The 21,470-nt window shown below is 39.5% G+C and overlaps 1 protein-coding gene across 1 annotated transcript in view; it reads left to right on the top strand.

The window, feature by feature from the left end:
• Positions 1–20,395, top strand: part of GRM3 (glutamate metabotropic receptor 3) — a 337,193-nt gene extending 316,798 nt beyond the window's left edge. The window contains exons 4-6 of the mRNA XM_040343433.1: positions 8,887–9,950; positions 13,013–13,187; positions 19,903–20,395. Coding sequence (XP_040199367.1) covers positions 8,887–9,950; positions 13,013–13,187; positions 19,903–19,979 — 1,316 coding nt within the window. The 3' untranslated portion in view covers positions 19,980–20,395. The remainder of the gene's footprint in view (positions 1–8,886; positions 9,951–13,012; positions 13,188–19,902) is intronic.
• The last annotated feature ends 1,075 nt before the right edge of the window (positions 20,396–21,470 follow it).

Here is a 21,470-nt window from a genome sequence, read left to right as displayed (position 1 = left end):
AAGCACTTGCTCCGTAAGTTGCGGCGGTGTAGTGTAAATCGGCCGGCGTAAGCCCGCCTAATTCAAATTTGGAACATGGGGGCATGTTTTATGTAAATGTTGTGTGACCCGACGTGATTGACGGTTTTCACGAACGGCGCATGCGTCGTCCGTGGAAATCTCCCAGCGTGCATTGCTTCTAATACGCTGCAAGGACGTATTGGTTTTGACGTGAACGTAAATTACGTCCAGCCCCATTCACGGACGAGTTACGCAAAAGATGTAAAATTTTCAAATTTCGGCGCGAACAAAGGCCATACTTAACATTGGTACGCCGCACTTACGCCACCATATAGCAAGGGTAACTATACGCCGAGAAAAGCCTAACGTAAACGGCATAAATGTACTGCGTCGGCCGGGCGTACGTTCTTGATTTCGCGTATCTAGCTAATTTGCATACTCGACGCGGAATTCGACGGAAGCGCCACCTAGCGGCCAGCGTAAATATGCAGTTACGATACGACGGTGTAACACAGTTACGCCAGTCGGATCTACGGGAAATCTATGCGTAACTGATTCTAAGAATCAGGCGCATAGATACGACCGCGCAACTCAGAGATACGACGGCGTATCTGGAGATACGCCGTCGTATCTCGTTTGAGAAACTGGCCCTTTATCTTCTATCATATTCTTATTCAACACTCTAAAATGGCCGATATACTATTCTAAATCATGTTAAAAACATAAAAAATTTCCAAACTATATAAATGCACTTTGCTCAGAATAGCAATTAAGTATTTTGTTTATTCTTATTTCCAAGCCCTTGTCACCAATGACACATTGCTGGCACATTGCCTGTTGCTGTATCTAAAAATGAACTGACATTTTTTTTTTGATTGAGGCATGTCAATTTTTTTTAATATGCTGTGTTTACTTGGCCATTTTAATGTTTTTAATAATGGCTTACATTATAGTAGAGATGGGTTACGTTTTCTGTCTCAACAAAAGTACAGACTGAATATTTGCTGGTCAGACGTTCAACCTAATCCTGAATTTTTGGGGCATTTGGTGCCAATTGTTCCATAGAACATCCCATAATGCATTGTCAAATCCATCATTGCAGCTCACACACTATAATGCCCCATACACACGATCGGAATTTCCGTTGGGATAAACTGACGGAATTCCATTCAAGCTGTCTTGCATACACACGGTCACACCAAATTCCGACCGTCCAAAACACGGTGACGTACAGCACTACGACAAGCCGAGAAAAATTAAGTTCAATGCTTCCGAGCATGTGTCGACTTGATTCCGAGCATGCATGTTTTTCTCTCCGTCAGAGTTCCACACAGACGATCGGAATTTGCGATAACATTTTTTTTTTCATTGGAATGGGGCACGCACACAGTAGGAATATCCAATGAAAAAATTCCGTCTGACTTTATTCCGATCGTGTGTACAAGGCATAACAAACTAGTTTCCCAGCAGCCCTTTGTCATTGTGTTGGGGGTTTAGTGCAAATCTAGATGTGGTACAAATGTTGTTTCCATTGTCAGCGTCCAAGAAAAGGTATTTTTCTTTTTTTTCCAAAGATGCTAAATACATGCTCAGTCACTGCATATGTTGCTCAAGCAGTCTTTCTAGCTGTGGTGCAAACCTGTATACTACTTCCATTGTCAGTTTCCAAAAATACACCATATTTTACAGTGGCTAAATGCCTGTTCAGTTTAAAAACTGCAAAACTGTCACATTTTATCCATCTTTCATCTTCAAAAGAAGACATGAGATTTTAGATTTCAATGTGCAATGTGATTTTTCTCTCTCCTTCTAAAAATGCTGACCTACTCAATAAAGGCTTAAAAGGTGTCTTTCAAAACTGTTCCCTTTTTTAGTCTTAAAACTCATAACCATAGCCCTAAATTTTTTTTTTTTTTGTATATACCGTATTTATCGGCGTATACCGCGCACTTTTTTGCCCTGAAAATCAGGGCAAAATCGTGGGTGCGCGGTATACGCCGATACCCGCTTTCCCGCGCCGAGTTTGAATACTGCGCCGACATATACCGAGCGCAGTACACTCGTGTATTGTCGGGCAGTCTCGGCTCCTCCCGCGCTGACGTCCTGGACGTACAGGACGTCAGCGCGGGTAGCCGAGCATTACCGACAATACACGAGTGTACTGCGCTCTGTATATGTCGGCGCAGTATTCAAACTCGGCGCGGGAAACGAGCGGGGAGGACGCCGCAGAAGGACGCCGGACCCGACGAAGAGGACACCTGAAGCCACAGACGGACCCGACGAAGAGGACACCCGAAGCCGCAGAAGGACGCCGGACCCGATGAAGAGGACACCCGAAGCCGCAGACGGACGCCAGACCCGACGAGGCCGCCGAAGGACGCCGCGCAAGACACCAAAACTGTAAGTACAAAAAAAACTTTTTTTCCACAGGATTCGGGGCAACTTTAGGGGTGCGCGGTATACGCGGGAGCGCGGTATACCGCGATAAATACGGTATGTTTCACTCCCTAGTGGGATAGAAAAAAAGCTAAAGTCTGTATCAAATGATCACATTTGTGTGATACAATTGTTCGGGTCTACGATCTGAGAAAAAAAAAGATCTTGTGATTTATTTATCCCAGATCGGTTTTGCCAGATCTTCTTCTGTCATAGAATCTTAGCAAATAAGGAGAACATACTATCCAGCTCATCTGTTCTGTTTTCGTAGCTTGTGGCCCAGAAATAAAAACGTAGTATATTTTAGGGTGAATCAAATCTGCCTAGTCCCTCTGTATTGCAGCCTAGTATATGTTGTCTGTGCAATATTTCTGGCTTTTGATTGTGACATAATAAACTGAATTTTTTTTATCCAAATAAAATATGCCTCATCTCTTCTTCTGATATAGTAGCCAGGTACAAATTATGGCTTTATGGGCAGTAAGTTTCCACAATATTTAGAGCTGCTGTGTTTGGAATATCATACATCGAGGTTGATATACTAAAACTGGAGCACACAGAATCTGGTGTAGCTGGGCATAATAACGAATAAGCTTCTAACTTTAGCTTGTTCAATTAAGCTTTGACAATAAAACCTGGAAGCTGATTGGGTACTAGGCACAGCTGCACCAGATTATGTGTGCACCAGTTTTAGTAAACCCCCCCCACCCCCATTCTTTTTTCTTGGAAACAAATTACCCATATCTCCCTATTATAGTGCTGCCTTGAACCCCAATCAAAAGTTAGGCTTCCTCTGATTTCAATAGGGTTCGGACTCCGGATCCAAACTTCGATAACTTTCATCTAATGTTTTTCCGGAACATTTGGCTCATCAATACTTTATAGATACAATGCAGAAGAATTCCTGGATTGGAGGATGGTATGGCCCAATCAGTATTGTATGTGTAAATATATACATCTATATATATCTATATATATATATATATATATATATATATATATATATATATATATATATATATATATATATATATATATATATATATTCTATATATATCTATATATATATATATATATATATATATATATATTATTACAGTAGAGTAGAAATTCAACAGCTCCACGTTTACTTGCTGGATGCATCTGGGACTTCTAATGCCGCGTACAGACGGTCGTTTTTTGTGATGAAAAAAAACAACGTTTTAAAAAACGTCATTTAAAATGATCGTGTGTGGGCAAAACGTTGTTTTATGTCTTCAAAAAAACAACAACAAAAAAATTCGAACATGCTTGAATTTTTTGTGTCGTTTTTCAAAACGTTGTTTTTTGTTTCACAGAAATTGACCGTGTGTAGCAAAAAACGACGTTTAAAACAACGTTTTTAAACCCGCGCATGCCCAGAAGCTAGTTATGAAGCGAGCTTCAATGGAAAAAAGTGGTGAATGTAACCTCGCTTTGCTAGAGCATTGTGAAAAAACGATGGTGTGTAGGCAATGTCATTTTTGAAAATGAAGTTTCAAAAACGTCCTTTTATTTCATGATTTAAAACGTCGCTTTTTTTCATCACAAAAAACGACCGTCTGTACGCGGCATTAGGATCAATGGGAAACAATGTTTGGTGTCATGTGCCTTTATGTTCTCCAACAAGATCTAAAACTTTGTTATTATAGAGTTGTTGTTTTTTTTTTTTTTTTTTGGATCTGTCATCTAAGTTTGTTACTGTCTGTTCAAGTTATTTAACCCTTGAACAGAAGACTATGGTGCTGTCTCCATTCATATAAAAGCAAATGAGAGTGCTTAATAACAAATATAAAGAGTGGGAGGAAGATAGCAAAATCGTAATGCACAGTAATGGTATTGTAATGTTGGATATGGTGTGCTGCTGCTTTTCAAGATTTGTGCCTGGTTTTGTGTGTTGGCTGTGCAGAGTCCACTTTGCTGGATTTGATGTCTTCTGCTGTGTGGAGTATATGATGGTTATATTGTGTGCATTTACCTAAACTAATATTACTTCATTCTAGAATACATAAAATTCAGGGGCCTCAGTTGAGCTATTCCATAATATATATAAGGGATTATTTTAATAAAAATGTATTAATTATAGTAAAGGTTATAGTAAAATTATAAGGCTTGTGGGTCAATTTTATTTAATTATTTATTAAATTTTTAGATCATATCCTACGAAATTGTTCTTTATTTTGTTGTTTTGGCTACTTACAGTATATACCATCTTTTACAAATATTCAGGTAATAGTTGACAAATGCCCAGAGTATTATGTCTTTTAAAGAGACAGCACAACAGTAGCTGCTTTCTTTTGTCTTACTTTAAATGAAACTCAGGCCTCGTACATACGACCGAGAAACTCGACGGGCGATACACATCGTTTTCCTCGTCCAGTTCCTTGTTAGGCTGTCGAGAAACTCGACAAGCCAATTTTCTCCATTGCCGTCAAGGAAATAGAGAACATGCTCTCTTTTTGGCTCGTCGAGTTTCTCGACAGTTTCCTCGACGAAAATGTACACACGACCGGTTTCCTCGGCAAACAAATATCTCCCACCAAGTTTCTTGCTGGTTTTTGGCGAGAAACTCGGTCGTGTGTACAAGGCCTTAGAACTATGCCATCTGGTAAGGGATGAATCACTGCTGTCATCTACTTCTGTATGCAATCTTGAGCTAGTGAGTTCTAAAAACACAAGGCTTAAAGCAAATTGAGAGCATGGAAAGTGAAAATAACCTCCACCTGCTAGCTCAATAAAGTGCAAAATATGTATATGCAATATTTTACATTTATCAGACTCAAATATATATATATATATATATATATATATATATATATATATATATATATATATATATATATATATATATATATATATATAAATATATATATATATATATATATATTTTAATATTTTCTCATGTCCTGGCCTTAATAAGAAAATTAATTAAATACAAAACCATTATAAATCTCCTTGAACCCCCATCCATTTCTCTTGCTTTTTGTGATTTAAAAAAAACAAAGTGTTGAGCAAAAAAATGTACTGAATTACTGAATAAAATGCAGACTGCAACCTGTACATTAGTGGATTCCCACAGGGACACATTGCCAGTCAAGTCACAGTAAGCATAATAACATCCTGCAATTTTTCTGGATTTTCATTTTTTTAATGCTCCCAGAAATAGTAGAAGCCTGACTATTGCTTCTTACAAAAGAAAGAATAAAAATGAACAGCTCAGCAGTGGAAAATAACAGTCACACTCATGCAGATTTGGTCAGACTATGTAAATATTATTTGAAGCAAATACTGCACTAATGTAGTATGAGTGATAATACGTTTTATTATTAATACTTATAATTGTGTATTATAGAGATTATGAAATCAGCGATAGAAAGCACAGTGATGCAAAAAGTTATGCAGCAAAAATATGTCAGAAGGGGCATAACTACAGATCATGGGGTCCCATAGCAAAGTATTTTTAAACCTTAAAAAAAACTAAAAAATATATTTAGATGTGAACTGTCATGTCACTATTTAATTTCTACCTGCTGATGTTCTGTTTTACCTGGTTGATGTTGCTTGCACCCCTCCTCTTGAGAGCAAACTAACCATGCTAGCATGGCTTACGATCAATGCTAGCTAGGTCAGTTTGCGTTTTTTGTCATCCCGCTGAAGATACAGGCACATTGCCCAAGAGCACAATGGGCCAGATCCACAACCAGCGGGCGCAACTTAAATCTTCCGATTTAAGTTACACCGCCGCAAAATTTCTACCTAAGTGCCCGATCCACAAAGCACTTACCTAGAAATTTGCAGCGGTGTAACTTAAATCTGTCCGGCGCAAGGCGTGCCCAATCTAATGGGGCAAGTCCCATTTAAATTAGGCGCGCTCCCGCGCCGGACGTACTGCGCATGCTCCCGACGCTTTTTTCCCGACGTGCTTTGCGTTACGTTACGTTGCGCCGAGTTTTGTGAATCGCGACGGGTAAAAAGGAGATGCAGCGGGAAACAAAAAATTGACAGCGACGCGGGAAAGAAGGGTATACTTTTACATGGTGTACTAAGTTTACACTTTGTAAAAACAGCCCTAATTTTGCGACGGCAAACTAACACTTACGGAGAAATAACGAAGGGAAAAAGCTTTGTGGATCTCTGTAAGTGCTAATTTGCATACCTGACGCTGGATTTCGACGAGAAATGCCCCCAGCGGCGGCCGCGGTACTGCATCCTAAGACCTGACAGTGTAAGTCCATTACACATGTCGGATCTTAGGGATATCTATGCGTAACTGATTCTATGAATCAGCCGCATAGATAGAAACAGGGATACGACGGCGTATCAGCAGATACGCCTGCGTATCCCTTTTGTGGATCTGGCCCAATGTGCCTGTGTCTTCCATAGTCAGTAAACAAGCCATGTCCCCCACCACTGCATTCGGCTAGCGAAAGGAGGAATCAGTCACCGTCAGATCAGTCCATCACTGTGGAAGCTACAATGATCATGCACGTGACTTGCACTAATAAAGCCCAAAATAACTGTAAAGGGGATTTTTTTTAATAAAGCAAGAACAATCTTAAAAGAGGGTTACATTACGGTAGTGAAAAATGATTTTATGGTAAATAAGGTTCAAAACTACGTTAACTACTCCTCAGTAGATCTATATGCTATTTGCTATTTCAGCATCTCAGATCTCAGTATATTAGTGCAAACGCTAATCCCTCCCACCTAAAAAGGTAGTCCAGGAGTCAGTAAAAAACGAACAAAAGAGTTTTAGTTGGCACCATGCTGAGCAAGCCCCCCCCCCCCCCCCCTTGTGATCACTTTGCAGCCAATTGGAATGGAATTCAAAATTTAGAATCTACTGAAAACTGTTTTCATATTGAAAACATTACAGTTTAATTTATCTCAATAGCCTCATTTATAGACCTCCCTCTAACTTCCAGGCCTGTTAGAAGCTCCATGAATTCCTATGGCTATAGTTACACTACTGTATGTCAGATACAAAATTCTAGTCTAGGTCCTAGACAGCTTTACAGGTTAAACTAATATTTTAATAATCCATAAGGAATTTCTTTTTTATTATTCCACCAGAGAAAAACGTGTGCTTACTAGATGCCCCTTCTTTTCTTCTCCGTGTGACCCTTTACAGACTATCAGTCAGAAAAAGGGGGCCTGAAAGCAAACAGTCACTGCTCTGCTCTTTCACATCAGTGTCACAACACTCCCTGTAATAAATGTTTATTTTTAAAGATTTTATTAAAATAGCAAAAAAAATTAAAACATTAGTTGAAACTTCCAAAGAAAAACCGTCCCAAAACAAAACCATCATCATTTCTCTTTAATAGCATCAATACTTTTAGGTTTACGTATTGGCTATATGACTATGGATGTAAGTCATTTGTGGACATGCAAAAAGTATGTGCAGGCATCGGGAAATATATTATATAATTGCACTAAAGAGTAAGTAAAATTCCACATCTACCGCCTTGAAATTACCTAATTTAATTTTTTTTTGCATATTATGTGTATCAAGGGTTTAATGTATTAAATCGGTGATCTAATCATATTTGTTTTTTGGAACAGTACCTGTATTTGTTTGACTGTTTAAGTTTCAGCCATAAAAACAGAAGGGGAAAAAAGCAGAAAATAAAAAAATAAAAACATTTCTAAGAATGTTTGTTTTGTACAAAAACTGGTCTGGTAGTTAAAGTGAAACATGTTAAATACAAAGTAAAATGCCCGCTTGATAACCTCCCCTTTAATTGAAACGTACTTTTCCCAAATATCCCCCACTGCTTGAATTGCCTCTCCAGAGCTCTGTGTATTTAACCCTGTATTCGTCCATATTGGAACATATACAAGACACACTCCTACATATGACACTGCTTGGGGCTGAACTCATATGCCAATTACTACTACATTGTGGAAGAAAGGGTAGAGAGCCCCATGCTCTTTCATATAATAAAGTAAAAGGTATTTCAAAGGCCACATGAGGGTGACCAGTAGCATGCAAAAGGTAAGTATCTACAAACAGAAAGGACCAAGTGTCAGGCCTCGTACACACGACCGAGGAACTCAGTGGGCGAAACACATCGTTTTCCTCGTCGAGTTCTTGTTAGGCTTGTCGAGGAACTCGACGAGCCAATTTTCTCCATTACCGTCGAGGAAAAAGAGAACATGCTCTCTTTTTGGCTCGATGAGTTCCTCGACAGTTTCCTAGATGAAAAATGTACACATGACCGGTTTCCTCTGCAAAAAATCTCTCCCAACAAGTTTCGTGGATTCTGCCGAGAAAAACGGTCGTGTGTACGAGGCCTGAGTTGTACATTTAACCTTTTATTATGCAGGCTTATTAGGACAATGAGTGAGTGTGCATTATTATGTTTATGACTGTTGGATGGATGTTTACTACACATACATATTCTCATGCATTTGTATTTCTTTTGACAGCTCCATTTATTCCTCTAAGTGCAGACAGCTTTGTGAAGTTTGATGCTTACGGAGATGGGCTTGGTCTGTACAATGTATTCAATTTCCAGTACAACAATGGAAAATACTCCTACTTAAAGATAGGCCAGTGGGCTGAAACCCTGTCCTTGGATTTTGACTTGATACAGTGGTCGAAGAGTATGGTGCCAACTTCACAGTGCAGTGACCCATGTGCACCAAATGAAATGAAGAGTATGCAACCAGGAGACGTTTGCTGCTGGATCTGTATTTCATGTGAAACATATGAATACCTGGCAGATGAGTTTACATGTATTGACTGTGGTCCAGGCCGGTGGCCAACCTCAGATTTGACTGGTTGCTATGACCTACCAGAAGACTACATCAAGTGGGAAGATGCATGGGCCGTTGGACCGGTGACCATTGCGTGTCTTGGCTTTATCTGTACATTTCTAGTTGGAGGAGTTTTTGTCAAGAATAACAGTACTCCTTTAGTAAAAGCTTCAGGGAGAGAACTTTGCTACATTCTACTGATTGGTGTATTTTTGTGCTACTGTATGACATTTTTCTTCATAGCCAAACCTTCCCCAGTTATTTGTGCTCTACGCAGATTGGGACTTGGGACCTCTTTTGTAGTTTGCTACTCAGCTCTTCTTACAAAAACAAATCGCATTGCCAGAATTTTCAGTGGGGTGACAGAAGGTGCTCAAAGACCTAAATTCATCAGTCCCAAATCTCAAGTCATCATATGTCTAAGTCTTATCTCAGTTCAGATTGTCATTGTGTCTGTGTGGTTAATGTTGGAGTATCCTGGAACCAGGCGGTTTACAATTCCAGAGAAGAGGGAAACTGTTATACTAAAATGCAATGTCAAGGATTCCAGTATGTTAATTTCTTTAACATACGATGTTGTTCTAGTAATTCTATGTACTGTATATGCCTTCAAGACAAGGAAATGCCCAGAAAATTTCAATGAAGCCAAGTTTATTGGATTTACAATGTATACAACTTGTATAATCTGGCTTGCATTCCTTCCCATATTCTATGTGACATCAAGTGACTACAGGGTAAGTTCATGAATATGTTCAATTGTTTTATTATGACCTTAATACTATTCCTGTAATATACCTATGAACATGTATGTTATATGTAGTATTTTTTAATATGTATGCAATAGAGATTAACACAATTTAAACAATATAATACATGTTTGTTCATCTCTAAAAGCCATATTTGTTTCTAGGTATAATTTGTAATTATATATGTAAATGAGGGTAAGCATGTTTTTTTTTTTTTACTAAATAAATATGTTATGCTTAATGCTTAGCAGCGCTAAGTTGCACATTACTGCCCTGCTAAGCACATCCTGTTAGAAAAATGTCAAAGTCTCTTTGTAAATTCAAGTGCAAACTACAAGTGCAAAGTACACTTGAAAGTGCACTGAAAGTGCGCTTGGAAGTGCAGTTGCTGGAGATCTGAGGGGGACATGCAAAGAAAATAAAAAACAGCATTCTGGTTGGCACATGATTGGATGATAAAATCAGCAGAGCTTCCCCTCATTTCAGATCTTCCCCTTAGATTTACAGTGACTGAACTTCCAAGTGCACTTTCAGTGCAATTTTGAGTGTACTTTGCACTTGTATTTTGCACTTGTAGTGCAAAGTGGATTTGCCTTTCGTAAATAACCCCCTATGTATATTTTATTTTTGTGCTCTGAGCTCCCACCCCCCCTCAAACCAGCTATATATACAGTATATATATATGTATATAGTCTTCAACCTTTTCTTCATTAAGTATCAGTGGGTTCCGCATGCTGCAGAAAATGGCACTATGTAATGATGAGGTACCACTCTCTGCAGTTTTCTTCTGTGGGTCCACAGGCCTTTCATTCTCTGTGCTCACAGAAAGTGAGTTTAAAAATGCTGGCCGTTATTCAACTTGAAAGAGCAGCACCATCCAGTGGCAGAGAGGACTTAGACCGCGTAACCGATGAAGCTGACTGATGGTCTGATGTGCCTACACACCATAGGTTAAATAACCGATCGTGTCAGAACACAGTGACGTAAAGCACAACGACGTGCTGAAAAAAACGAAATTCAATGCTTCCAAGAATGTGTCGACTTGATTCTGAGCATGCGCAGGTTTTTAACCAATGCTTTTGCATACTAATGACCGGTTTTGATCGGTTAGGCGTCCATCGGTTCAATTTAAAAAAAACATTCAAATTTTTTGGACCGAAGATTAACAGACCGATAGGGCCCACACACGATCAGTTTGGACCGATGAAAACGGACCTTCAGTCCGTTTTCATCGGTTTTGACCCATCGTGTGTATGCGGCCTCACTGTCACTTAAGGAATGGGCAGGATGTGTCATACACCTAATTAAAAGTAACTTTTTTTTTTTACTTACGAAAAGCTCTTTGCCTGGAGTTCCACTTTAACAAGTGTTTTAATACAGGGAATTAGACCTTGATGTTATAATTGTTAGGGTTGCATCACGTAAAGTTTTGGAGACATGACGTCAGCTGGTCATTTTACTCAACAGTGATTAACTGTGGAAGTAAATAGGCAACTCACTCACTTTTCGTACTGTAGTAATTAAGCTTTAGAGACCCTTGAAGTGGCACCCTTACTGTATAATTGCTGCCTTATGACAAGGGACAAGCACTTTCAATTCAGTATTATATGTCTGTTCAGCAGAATCAGGGTGCATTACAAGCTAGATCTTTTCCTAGTAGCTAAGTGCCCATTTAAAAAGTACTCATGTAACATCAATACTAAAGCCTGTAAATTTGGAAATCAAACAAAATACTCAGGTACATAATTAACTATCTGAAAGCATGAGCGTTTTAGTTTGATGTAAAAGACTGTCCCTGAATTTGAGTTACTTCATCTAAAATATATTAGCCTTCACTTTTACATGGGCCCTGCCTTTGATATGCTGGCCTCTACACTCTCATAAAACTGTATAGCTTTAGTCTAGTTAGTTCTTGCATTATAATGCTTGGTGCTAATATGTCTACTGAATCAACAGGCAGCCTTGAAATCACTGCCTTACTAATCATGTTCTTTCATTTTTGTCTTTTGAAATTTTATGATAAATTTGTTTCCAGATTGGATATACTATATCTGTATTTTGAAAGGAATATAGTCGTTTTATAAAAAAATTATTTGCTAAGATATAGATTATTTGAGCATTTTCGTGATGATGCCACTTCATAATGATTCTAATTTAGCAGTCACATGGCTGACTGTTGATATGGCTACAATTATGGCTATAGCTTTTTGAACTAAAAAACTAAAACATTCATATTTACCTATATAGCTGTAGCATCTATCTGATGCTGCAGCTGTCACCTGCCGTCTCTTTGCTGAGAACTGAGTGAGCAAAAAGCACTGATTGCTCAGTTCTTGAGCCTGTTCTGAGCACAGAGTGGTAGATGTCAGTCAACACTCAGTGTACTGCACCCCCAGCGCTCACTGGAGCACCAGGCTGGGGTAGGGGCAGAAGCAGCTGGCTAGGGCTCTCAGCAGTGCACAGAGAGGCTGAGCCAGCTGCTGGTCAGGCATCTAGGTGGATACTGACATTATAGTCTGGATCCCTGCAGAGCCTGGACCAGCTTTGAGATGTCAGCTGGGATTTAGCCCATTGTAGTGCAGAACCAAATGGACTACTGTGACCCACAGGAGAAGTATAGTCAAAAGAGTTTTGGTCATAGTTCTTTTAAGCATATTTTCTATATTAGGCATGTGGCCTATAACCAAATTTGCATCATGGCATCTTAAAATATGGTTTACATTGTTTCTTAAGTGAGATGAAATAGTTAATGCATTATTTATGCAGATGATTGTGTCATGCTGGCAGTCTACTCTAAATTCAGTATATATCTGAGAAGTTTAACTTTTTTGATATTTTTGGTCTGCAATTTCTTATGAACTGAATGAATTCCTGTAAACGTTGCAGGTGAGAATGATGTCTTGTGGGAAAAGTTAGTTATTATGGCATTTTTTATTTCTCTGGGTAACAGCTGGTCAATCTTTCAATGTATATGTGTAATGCAATTATATGGGTGATTTTTGTTGGAAGGCTGGTTTACAAGCATAATTGTATTATTTCTTTTGTTTTAGGTCCAGACTACAACCATGTGTATTTCTGTAAGTCTAAGTGGTTTTGTAGTGCTAGGATGCCTGTTTGCACCAAAAGTCCATATCATCCTATTTCAACCACAGAAAAATGTTGTAACACACAGACTTCATTTAAACAGATTCAGTGTCAGCGGAACTGCAACTACATATTCCCAGTGTGAGTATTTCAGAAAGCAGAATTACACCCTAGCTTATGCCAATAAAATATATTATATTTTACCTGAATAGAAAAATGCCAGTATGTATTATAATTTATTTTTAGATGCTTAGATTTTGACTTATAGTGTATTGGTCAGATTCTCACTAACCTGTAGAATGGTCAGTCCTGTGTACTCCAGCAAAGACAAATTAAAGGGGTTGTAAAGCTTTGTGTTTTTTCACCTTAATGCATCCTATGCATTAAGTTGAAAAAACACCTTGCACTCTCTGGTCCCCCCTCGAGCCCCCATTTTACTTGCCTGAGCCCCGAATCTTCATGGGCGTGATCCCGCGTCGTTCTCTCAATCTCTGAACGGCTCCTCATTGGATGATTGATAGCAGTGCAGCCCTTGGCTCCCGCTGCTGTCAGTCAATAAGCAGAGCAATGACTTCCCAACAAGATAAAGAAACTCTACAAGAAGACCTATATGTGACAGATGAGATTCAATGTATGAAATTGTAAAGTAACCCACTTGGGAGTTAAAAATATGCATCCAAATTACACACTAGGGGAAGAACCTCCAGGGGAATCAATGATGGATAAGGATCTGGGGGTACTAGTAGATGACAAACTAGTAGCTGTCAAGCTGTGGCAAGCAAGGCCAGCAGACTATGAACATGCTTTAAAAAGGGTTTTTACACACGAGATAAAACTATATTTCTACCAGTTTACAAAAAATTGGTTCGGCTGTATCTTGAGTATGCTGTTCAGTTCTGGTCACCAATCCTCAGGAGGGATGTTCTTGAACTGGAGAGAGTCAGGAGAAGGGCAGCAAAGCTATTAGTGGGCTGAAGGATCTCAGTTATGAGGAATGACTACTCATATTAAACTTTCTCTCCTGGAGAAGAGGCATAATATACAAATCCATGAATGGTGACTATAGCATTGGGAGGACATTTTTTAATCTTAGGTCTCTAAAGAAAACATGCAGCAACACTCTACGTTGGACGAGAAATAGTTCATTCTTAAACTGTCTAAGGGGTTCTTTACTGTTGGAGTGACGAGGATGTGGAACTCCCTTCCACAGTTGGTGGTGTAAACAGTGTAGATAAGTTCAAAAACATTTAATTGTGTTTCTAAGGCCTGGTTCACGCAAGTATGATTTCATAGGTGACTTCAGTAGCACAGAATTGTATGACAATGGAAATCCCATTGTTTTCCATGGTGTCTGTTCAGGGCCCTGTGCTACTTTGGTGCAGTTCCAGCACAATTATGGCCCCATAGAATACAATGCAAACCACATCTTAGTAGCATCCAAGCTGCATCACATTATCGCACTGAAAGTCAGATCAAAATCTGGTCACAATGTACTGGAATGTGGAAAACAGTAGTCACACACACAGAACACACAGTCTCAGATTGAACTGGATTGACCAGGGAGTGGTTGGAGATCAGAGCAAACCTTTTGCTTTGCCCAGAATGGACAAAGCACACATTGGCTTTAATGCCCCTAGTTTTTCTCTAAAGCAAACCTAAACTTTATAATCAATCTAATGATTAAGGATGAATACTGAGCTGTAGGGCATTGCCTGCACTAGCTGCATGTGTAACTGAAATAAAAAAATATAGGTTATATAAATCTTATTTTACCCTGAAATTGCCTCAGAGGTGGGGGAAATGGTGTTGTAACATACTCAGTAATCTGGAAGCTCTAAGTCCTGGTATCACTTGTAGGTATGGCACATTTTGGATAAGGTTTGTGTTTGGGTAACTATTAATTTCTGTAGGAAGCGCATAGTCTATCATTAGGGTGGGCATGGCCAGGCAGGCCAGGCAGGCACAGAAACTGCACTGCTCCCAATTATACCCAGTAGTAACAATACAGCAGAAAATACAGAGTGAGTACAGGTGCCTGTGACAGTTTATAGGCGACAAGCAAACAAATTAGAAAGCTATTTACACCTCTTTGTATGACTGGCAAGCAGCATTTGGGCTCCATACATTTTTGTCACTGGAATGCTTTAAATTCAGCTTTAAATATTTGCAATCATAAATGTATTGCTTGTGCAATAATTTGTCTTCACAATTTTTCCTGTAGTTTAAAATAACTTTTTTCTTATTTTTTAAGTTTATTCTAAAAATGTTTTAGCTGTGGGATAAAAAGCCTTTATCGCTGTTTCCTACTGTTACCTGCTCTATTTGAGTGGTGCTAAAAAGCCTTAAGTCTAATCTGCGGTTTTCTAGATTGAAAACAAGGCATCCCTAAGACTTTCAGCAAATTACAGAGAACACATATACTCCATTTAAAAGCTTGGTCAGCAGGGCTCTGCTAAATAGTTTATGACAAGTCATACATGTGTAAATGTATGAAGAATGTACACAGAGGCAGGCACAAGGGTCCTGTTGGACAAGAAAGCCAAACATTTTTTAGCCTCTTACTGACTACTGACTTTATTAAATGATGTTTGTATAGTAGAGCAAAGTAAGGCTAAATCAGCTTTATTTTATCATGTAATTTCCAGAGCTATTTTGATTCTAAACCAAAGTATTCCTCATCTGATAAACACAATTGAACACTATATAGACAATTATTACTTGTGTCATTTACAAATGAAATGCTGTTTCGTTAGTAACATTTTAGTAGTCTAGGTTCACGGCTATGCAGTTACGGTTGATGCATTTTGCAGGCACGTTTTGCATTTTTAACCCCGCTTTTTTGCTAGGTTTGTGCATGCATTTTTCATGCATTTTGCATTTTGTGTGTTTTTTATGTCCCTTTAAAAATACTGTATATAACTGGTTGCAGGTTGGGAAGCCAGCTGCCACGTCCTTAACAACCGATGAGTCATCAGCTACCCACCGGGAAAGAGCTGAATATATAAAAAAGGAATGGGTGGCTAAAAAAAATGACGTGTGTTCCCCCCCTAATCCACACCTTGCCCTTCAGTCTGGTATGGACTTGGAGGGGACCCCATGCCGAAATAAAAAAAATGGCATGGAGCCCCCCAAATCCATACCTTATCCGAGCATGCAGCCTGGCAGGTCAGGAAAGTGAGGGGATGAGCGAGCGCCCCCCCCCCCTCCCGAACCATATCAGGCTGCATGCCCTCAACATGGGAGCATGCTCTGGGGCAGGGGGGCTCTTCTACCCACCCCAAAGAACCTTGTCCCCATGTTGATGAGACTGCAATCCCACTGCTGCCACCACTGTGACGGATCTCGGATACCTCAGGTGGCACATCCGCCAGACATGTGTCTCCTGTCCTCCAAACGCACCCGCAGCCTGCAGATTCACCATAACCAGCCCTTAACCCCTCAATCACGAGACAATCCATACAGGTGTTGAGGGGTAAACATGCAGAGCATAAACTGTTTATTAAATACAAGACATACACTTTTACACACAGTTAGGGACACTCCCCTTTGTCATAGAGGGGAGGGGGTAGGGGACAAGGAACAACCAATTGGAACTGAACACTTGTACATTGAAACAGACTACAGATAAACATAAAGGAATTATGGTAAGCAGGCAGCCTCTCAATACACATCCCCTGCGGAGAGATGTCTCCAGTCCAGACCATTGTCCATGTGCCATTTACCAACACAATTACACACAGCAACAAGAGGGGGGAGAAGGGATGTAGCATTATATTACATTACATTATTTCAATGCCAGCTTGTCCCCAGGTCTCCAGTCTCTTCTGGGCCATAATCTGTGGGTAGGAGGCCAGCCCACGTCCCTTCCAAAACACACAGGGACAGTGGGTTCTGTCACACTGTATATGAAATATCAACAGATTGCTTAGTGCTTCTAGGCACAATTGTGTGAGAGAACACCAAACAAGCACAGGGGTCAACCATGCTATGTACAGGCAAGGGTAGTATGTCTAGTACTTATTCTGCTACCAGCAAAAATAAATAAATCAATAGAACATTTATTGAAGAATACTTGCTACAATGGAATGAGTGATGCATTACTGCATTAATTCTGAGTTGCTTTATGAATGGACTTATTTGAGCATTCTACTCGACTGGCATCTCCTATCGTCTCAGGTTTTGGCAAGCATAGAAGATTCCTGTATGAGAAATTCTGTCAATAACTATTTTAATTTTGAGCTACCTTAGCACAGTGTTTTCTTGGAAATCTTTATTACTACTCTGAAAAGTACCAGTATTGAAAATTTCAATCGATAAAAAGCGCTAACCTAGAGGGACAATAATACCATTAGGTTGCAAGCACAATAAGGCAGTTAATGAGAAATATCACACTAGAAGCAGTGTTTGCAATAAACGTATTTTCTCATAAAGTATACCAAAATCAGTCTTGTCTTTATGGACAATGCTAACTTGGGATATTTTTGTTGTAATAGCAGCTATTTTCATTAATGAAAAACAGTCTAGCCTTTTCACGATGAGCCTGATTTGGAATTGAAACTAGTAAACTGCTATTACTATCTCAGTGTTGCCACTGATAGGTAACTGCACTACCTCTACTAAGGACCAGTAGTCAAGTACAGGGAGGGGAGGGGGAGTGGACCTGAATGCTGATTTCTTCGTTGAAGATAGTATTTGCATAACAGAGAGTAATAAAAGACTACTACTGATAAGTGCAGACACATCTAATTGCCGTCATGTATTTCATGATGGCAATTTATTTGCTTAAATTCCAATGCAGTTGTGCTGACACTGACATTTTCCCTGCCTCATTAGGGAAAAGTGACAGTGTCTGCAGACAGGCAAACTTGTCTCCATGATTTTTTACTTACCATGTTATAATCTTATGTAACTCCACCACTGCAGCATCCCAGTCTATCTAAACTCCAGTGTCAAACATCAATTGACATCAGTTGAGAAGCTCTTAGTACCAGGAATACTAAGAGAGAATAGTGGCATTCTGTGGCTCTGAAAACAAGCAAATATAAGAATGAAAAGCTTTTTTGCAAATCATTTTTGGGTTTGGCTTAGAACATTGGAAATTATTAATTTTGATTCAAATCTGATGTCATCTGACTTTCAGAATCAGCTCTAGCAGGGGTCAAGTCCTGGGGAAAAAAGTGTGGGAACTCCCACCCAAGATCCACTCCCCCACCAAAAAAAATAATAATAATAATACGCTCATATGCATAATTACTGAACCGTTTTTTTTCCCGATCCACTGTACCTTAGTAATCCTTTATGTTTCTGGCCGCTTCCTGTATATGGATTCATCGGGTAGTGTGCGGGTATTCCGTCACTTCCTCGATGCCGCAATGTCTCCTGGGAAGCAAGTTATTTCTAAATCCCGCGATAACTCGCGGCAGACCTCCGCAATGTCTCCTGGGAACAATGACAAAAGCTTCCAGGAGACATTGCGGCATCAAGGAAGTGACGGAATACCCGCACACTACCTGATGAATCCATATACAGGAAAAGGCCAGTAACATAAAGGATTACTAAGGTTTTCCTGCCCCTGGCAGTGACTCGAGCTGGGCATCGCCACTTATTGAAGAATTACCTCGGGCTGCTCTAGTCCTGCAAAGGGAACTGAGTTCCTGCTGTGAAAAAAGTGCAGGAACTCCGTTCCCACGCGTTCCCACAGGACTTGAGCCCTGAGCTCTAGTAATCAACAACCCTTTTCCCAAATGATCAGTTTCCTTAGTGAATAGCTCTTGTGCAGTCATTACTGCTCTGTATATAGTCAGACTGTTGTATGATTACATCAACATAGTTTGGATCAGGAAACAATCTCATCCCTATAACCTAATCACATTCTCTTTAACCTTTGCAAATATGATGGTTTTACCTAAACACCCAGCAGAAACAAAATTTTTAGGGCTGTTACTGATTAAAATGTTCCTGTTCGTTTAATCAATTTTTTTTTTATCGATTAATCAGCTAATTTTGATTAATTATAACGCACATACAGATCCAACTACTTTTAGCTGATCTCCTTGCAGGCTGGTTCCCAGTGCAGCTACCAACCACTGGAAAAATGGATAGCAGGATACAAAAAACACACAAAGGCAGCGGTCGATGGGAATAGCATTACAACTTTTATAGTCTTCAAGTAGGTAACAAAATAAATATCGCACTGGAGATAAAATCAATGTAGCTACATAAACTATAAAAATGGTGCGAATAATACCAAACGGTAGCAAAAGCAGTCATAAAAACATGTAGCTAAGTATGATACTGGTATAAAAATGTGTACAACAATACCACTGCTGAATCCAGATGAGGAGGGGTTAACATCAGTCCGTCGGCATGTAGATGTCCCGTGAAGGGAACTATCAAAACTCCCAGTGGATGGCTGAAGAATCCCAGTTTGATAGAGGGAAGTGATAGAGGGAAGTGTAACAGCCCTTGCATGTGGCAGACAGTAAGGTCCCGCCGGCATGCAGATATGAAGGCACAGCAAAGGAACCCTTCAGATGGACACGGCACGTGGCGTCACCGGATCTCTGACGGAACTCCCTGAAAACCCGGAAGCCAGCGTAGAGGTGAGTACCGATCAAAAGTATTCTGATCGATCAAAAAAAATTAACGATTAATCGAGGAATAGTTAATTTCCACAGCCCTAAAAAATTTAGATAACAATCTATTGCCTAAATAAAAATGTAACTGTGCTGGCAACACACTTATTAGAATTGACCCAATTATCCATACCTCATGTCCAATAATGTTTAAAGTGAATTTCATTTGTCATGACAGTTGATTAATGTGGTGAATATTTTTCCTTTTCTTCTGTTTTCAGCTTCAGCCAGTGCACACTACACACCAACCATTTGCAATGGAGGAGAAGTGTTAGACTCCACTACATCATCCTTATAATCCTTCTAAACATTTCAATCCAATTGGTTTTTAGACTGTTAGAATATATTATGCACTTGCTGTGCAGTCCTGTCTTTTTTTTAGAAGAAATATTTTTGAGGACTGTATAAAATGCTGTTCTAGAGGTTTAATGAATACTGTCATCTACAGATATAGAGACCATGTAAATATGCTTTTATTTGTATTCTCTACACATCTCGCTGTGTCCACCAATAATGATGGCATTGACCATTTCATATATGGGTTGTGTCATTTTCTATTATGTTTTTTTGTAAGCTAAGTTAAGGTTGTAACTAATTTTAAAATGCATTTTAAGTTACTGATAGTTACAGAATATGTAACTGGTTGTTTTTGCACAACTGCAGCAGTATTAATGTAAAGAAGCCAGTAAAAATCCTTTACAATGGTTTCCAGCATGTGTTTCTTGGTTGAGAATATTTTTTTATTTCTTGCCCTTCCTAGGGTGTTTCAGGAGAGATGATTAAGTAAACTGAATGTATGGCTTCTGCATTGTGCTGCAAAGGACTGAATGCCAAATATGGCTCTAGCGATCCTCATAATTCTCAGTATTATTAAAAGGCAATGAAGCACATTTATTAACATGGTACCAAGGAAAACAGAGCACAAAAACCTTAACGAAAAGTATTTTCTGATGGGTTGCTGTATTGTACACCACTATTCTTTGCACTGATCTAATAAATATGCTGGTATGTGCATCTAGTGTAAAACCTCCTTTATTAAAACATAGCAAAAGTACAGTTATAAACAAGATGCACTCACATGGTTCAAATAAAAACACGCCTGTCTCAAAGCTGCAGGTGCGAGCCGGAGTGATCCAACCAACCCAGACAGGTGACTATCCATAGGTGTACTTGTGGATCGAGCTGAGAGCTCTGAGCTGGGATGGCGCCACCAGAGCCAGGATGGAGACACTCAGAGCCACTGAAGCCTGTATAAGTCCGTGTGGACCCTAGCCTTGGCCGCTAAAAGGTGCCGAGCTGGCTAAGGACAGTGAACCACTGTGCAGGACACGCAAAAGAACTGTTACAGGCTTCAGCGGCTCTGAGTGTCTCCATTTTGGCTCTGGTGGCGGCATCCCGGCTCAGAGCTCTCAGCTGGATCCATGAGTACACCTAAGAATAGGCTCTTGCTTTCCATTGGAACAATGTGAGTGCATCTCTTAAATATTACTTTTGTTGTGTTTTAATAAAGGCGTTTTTACACTAGGGGAGCGCTTCCCTTGTTTGTTCCCTTTCTGTCTCATGATATAAATTGCAGCAGAGTCCTTGTTGGCAATTTCCAAGGAGAGCAGCTGAACCTGGTGAACCTTGGTTTATAACAAACAGTGGAATCAAGGTTTAATAGTGCAGGATTAGATCACATTTCTTGGTGATGTTTGGTATGGTATGTGCATCTAGTATCAATGAGCTTAATGCATTTTCTCTACAATAAATTCTAGCACTCACCAAACATACATTTTGCAGAAATAAG

Source organism: Rana temporaria, chromosome 3 (assembly GCF_905171775.1).
Source record: "Rana temporaria chromosome 3, aRanTem1.1, whole genome shotgun sequence".
NCBI classification, from domain to species: Eukaryota; Metazoa; Chordata; class Amphibia; order Anura; family Ranidae; genus Rana; species Rana temporaria.
The sequence above is the reverse complement of the archived record's forward strand: the minus strand, read 5'-3'. Positions and strand labels throughout refer to the sequence as shown.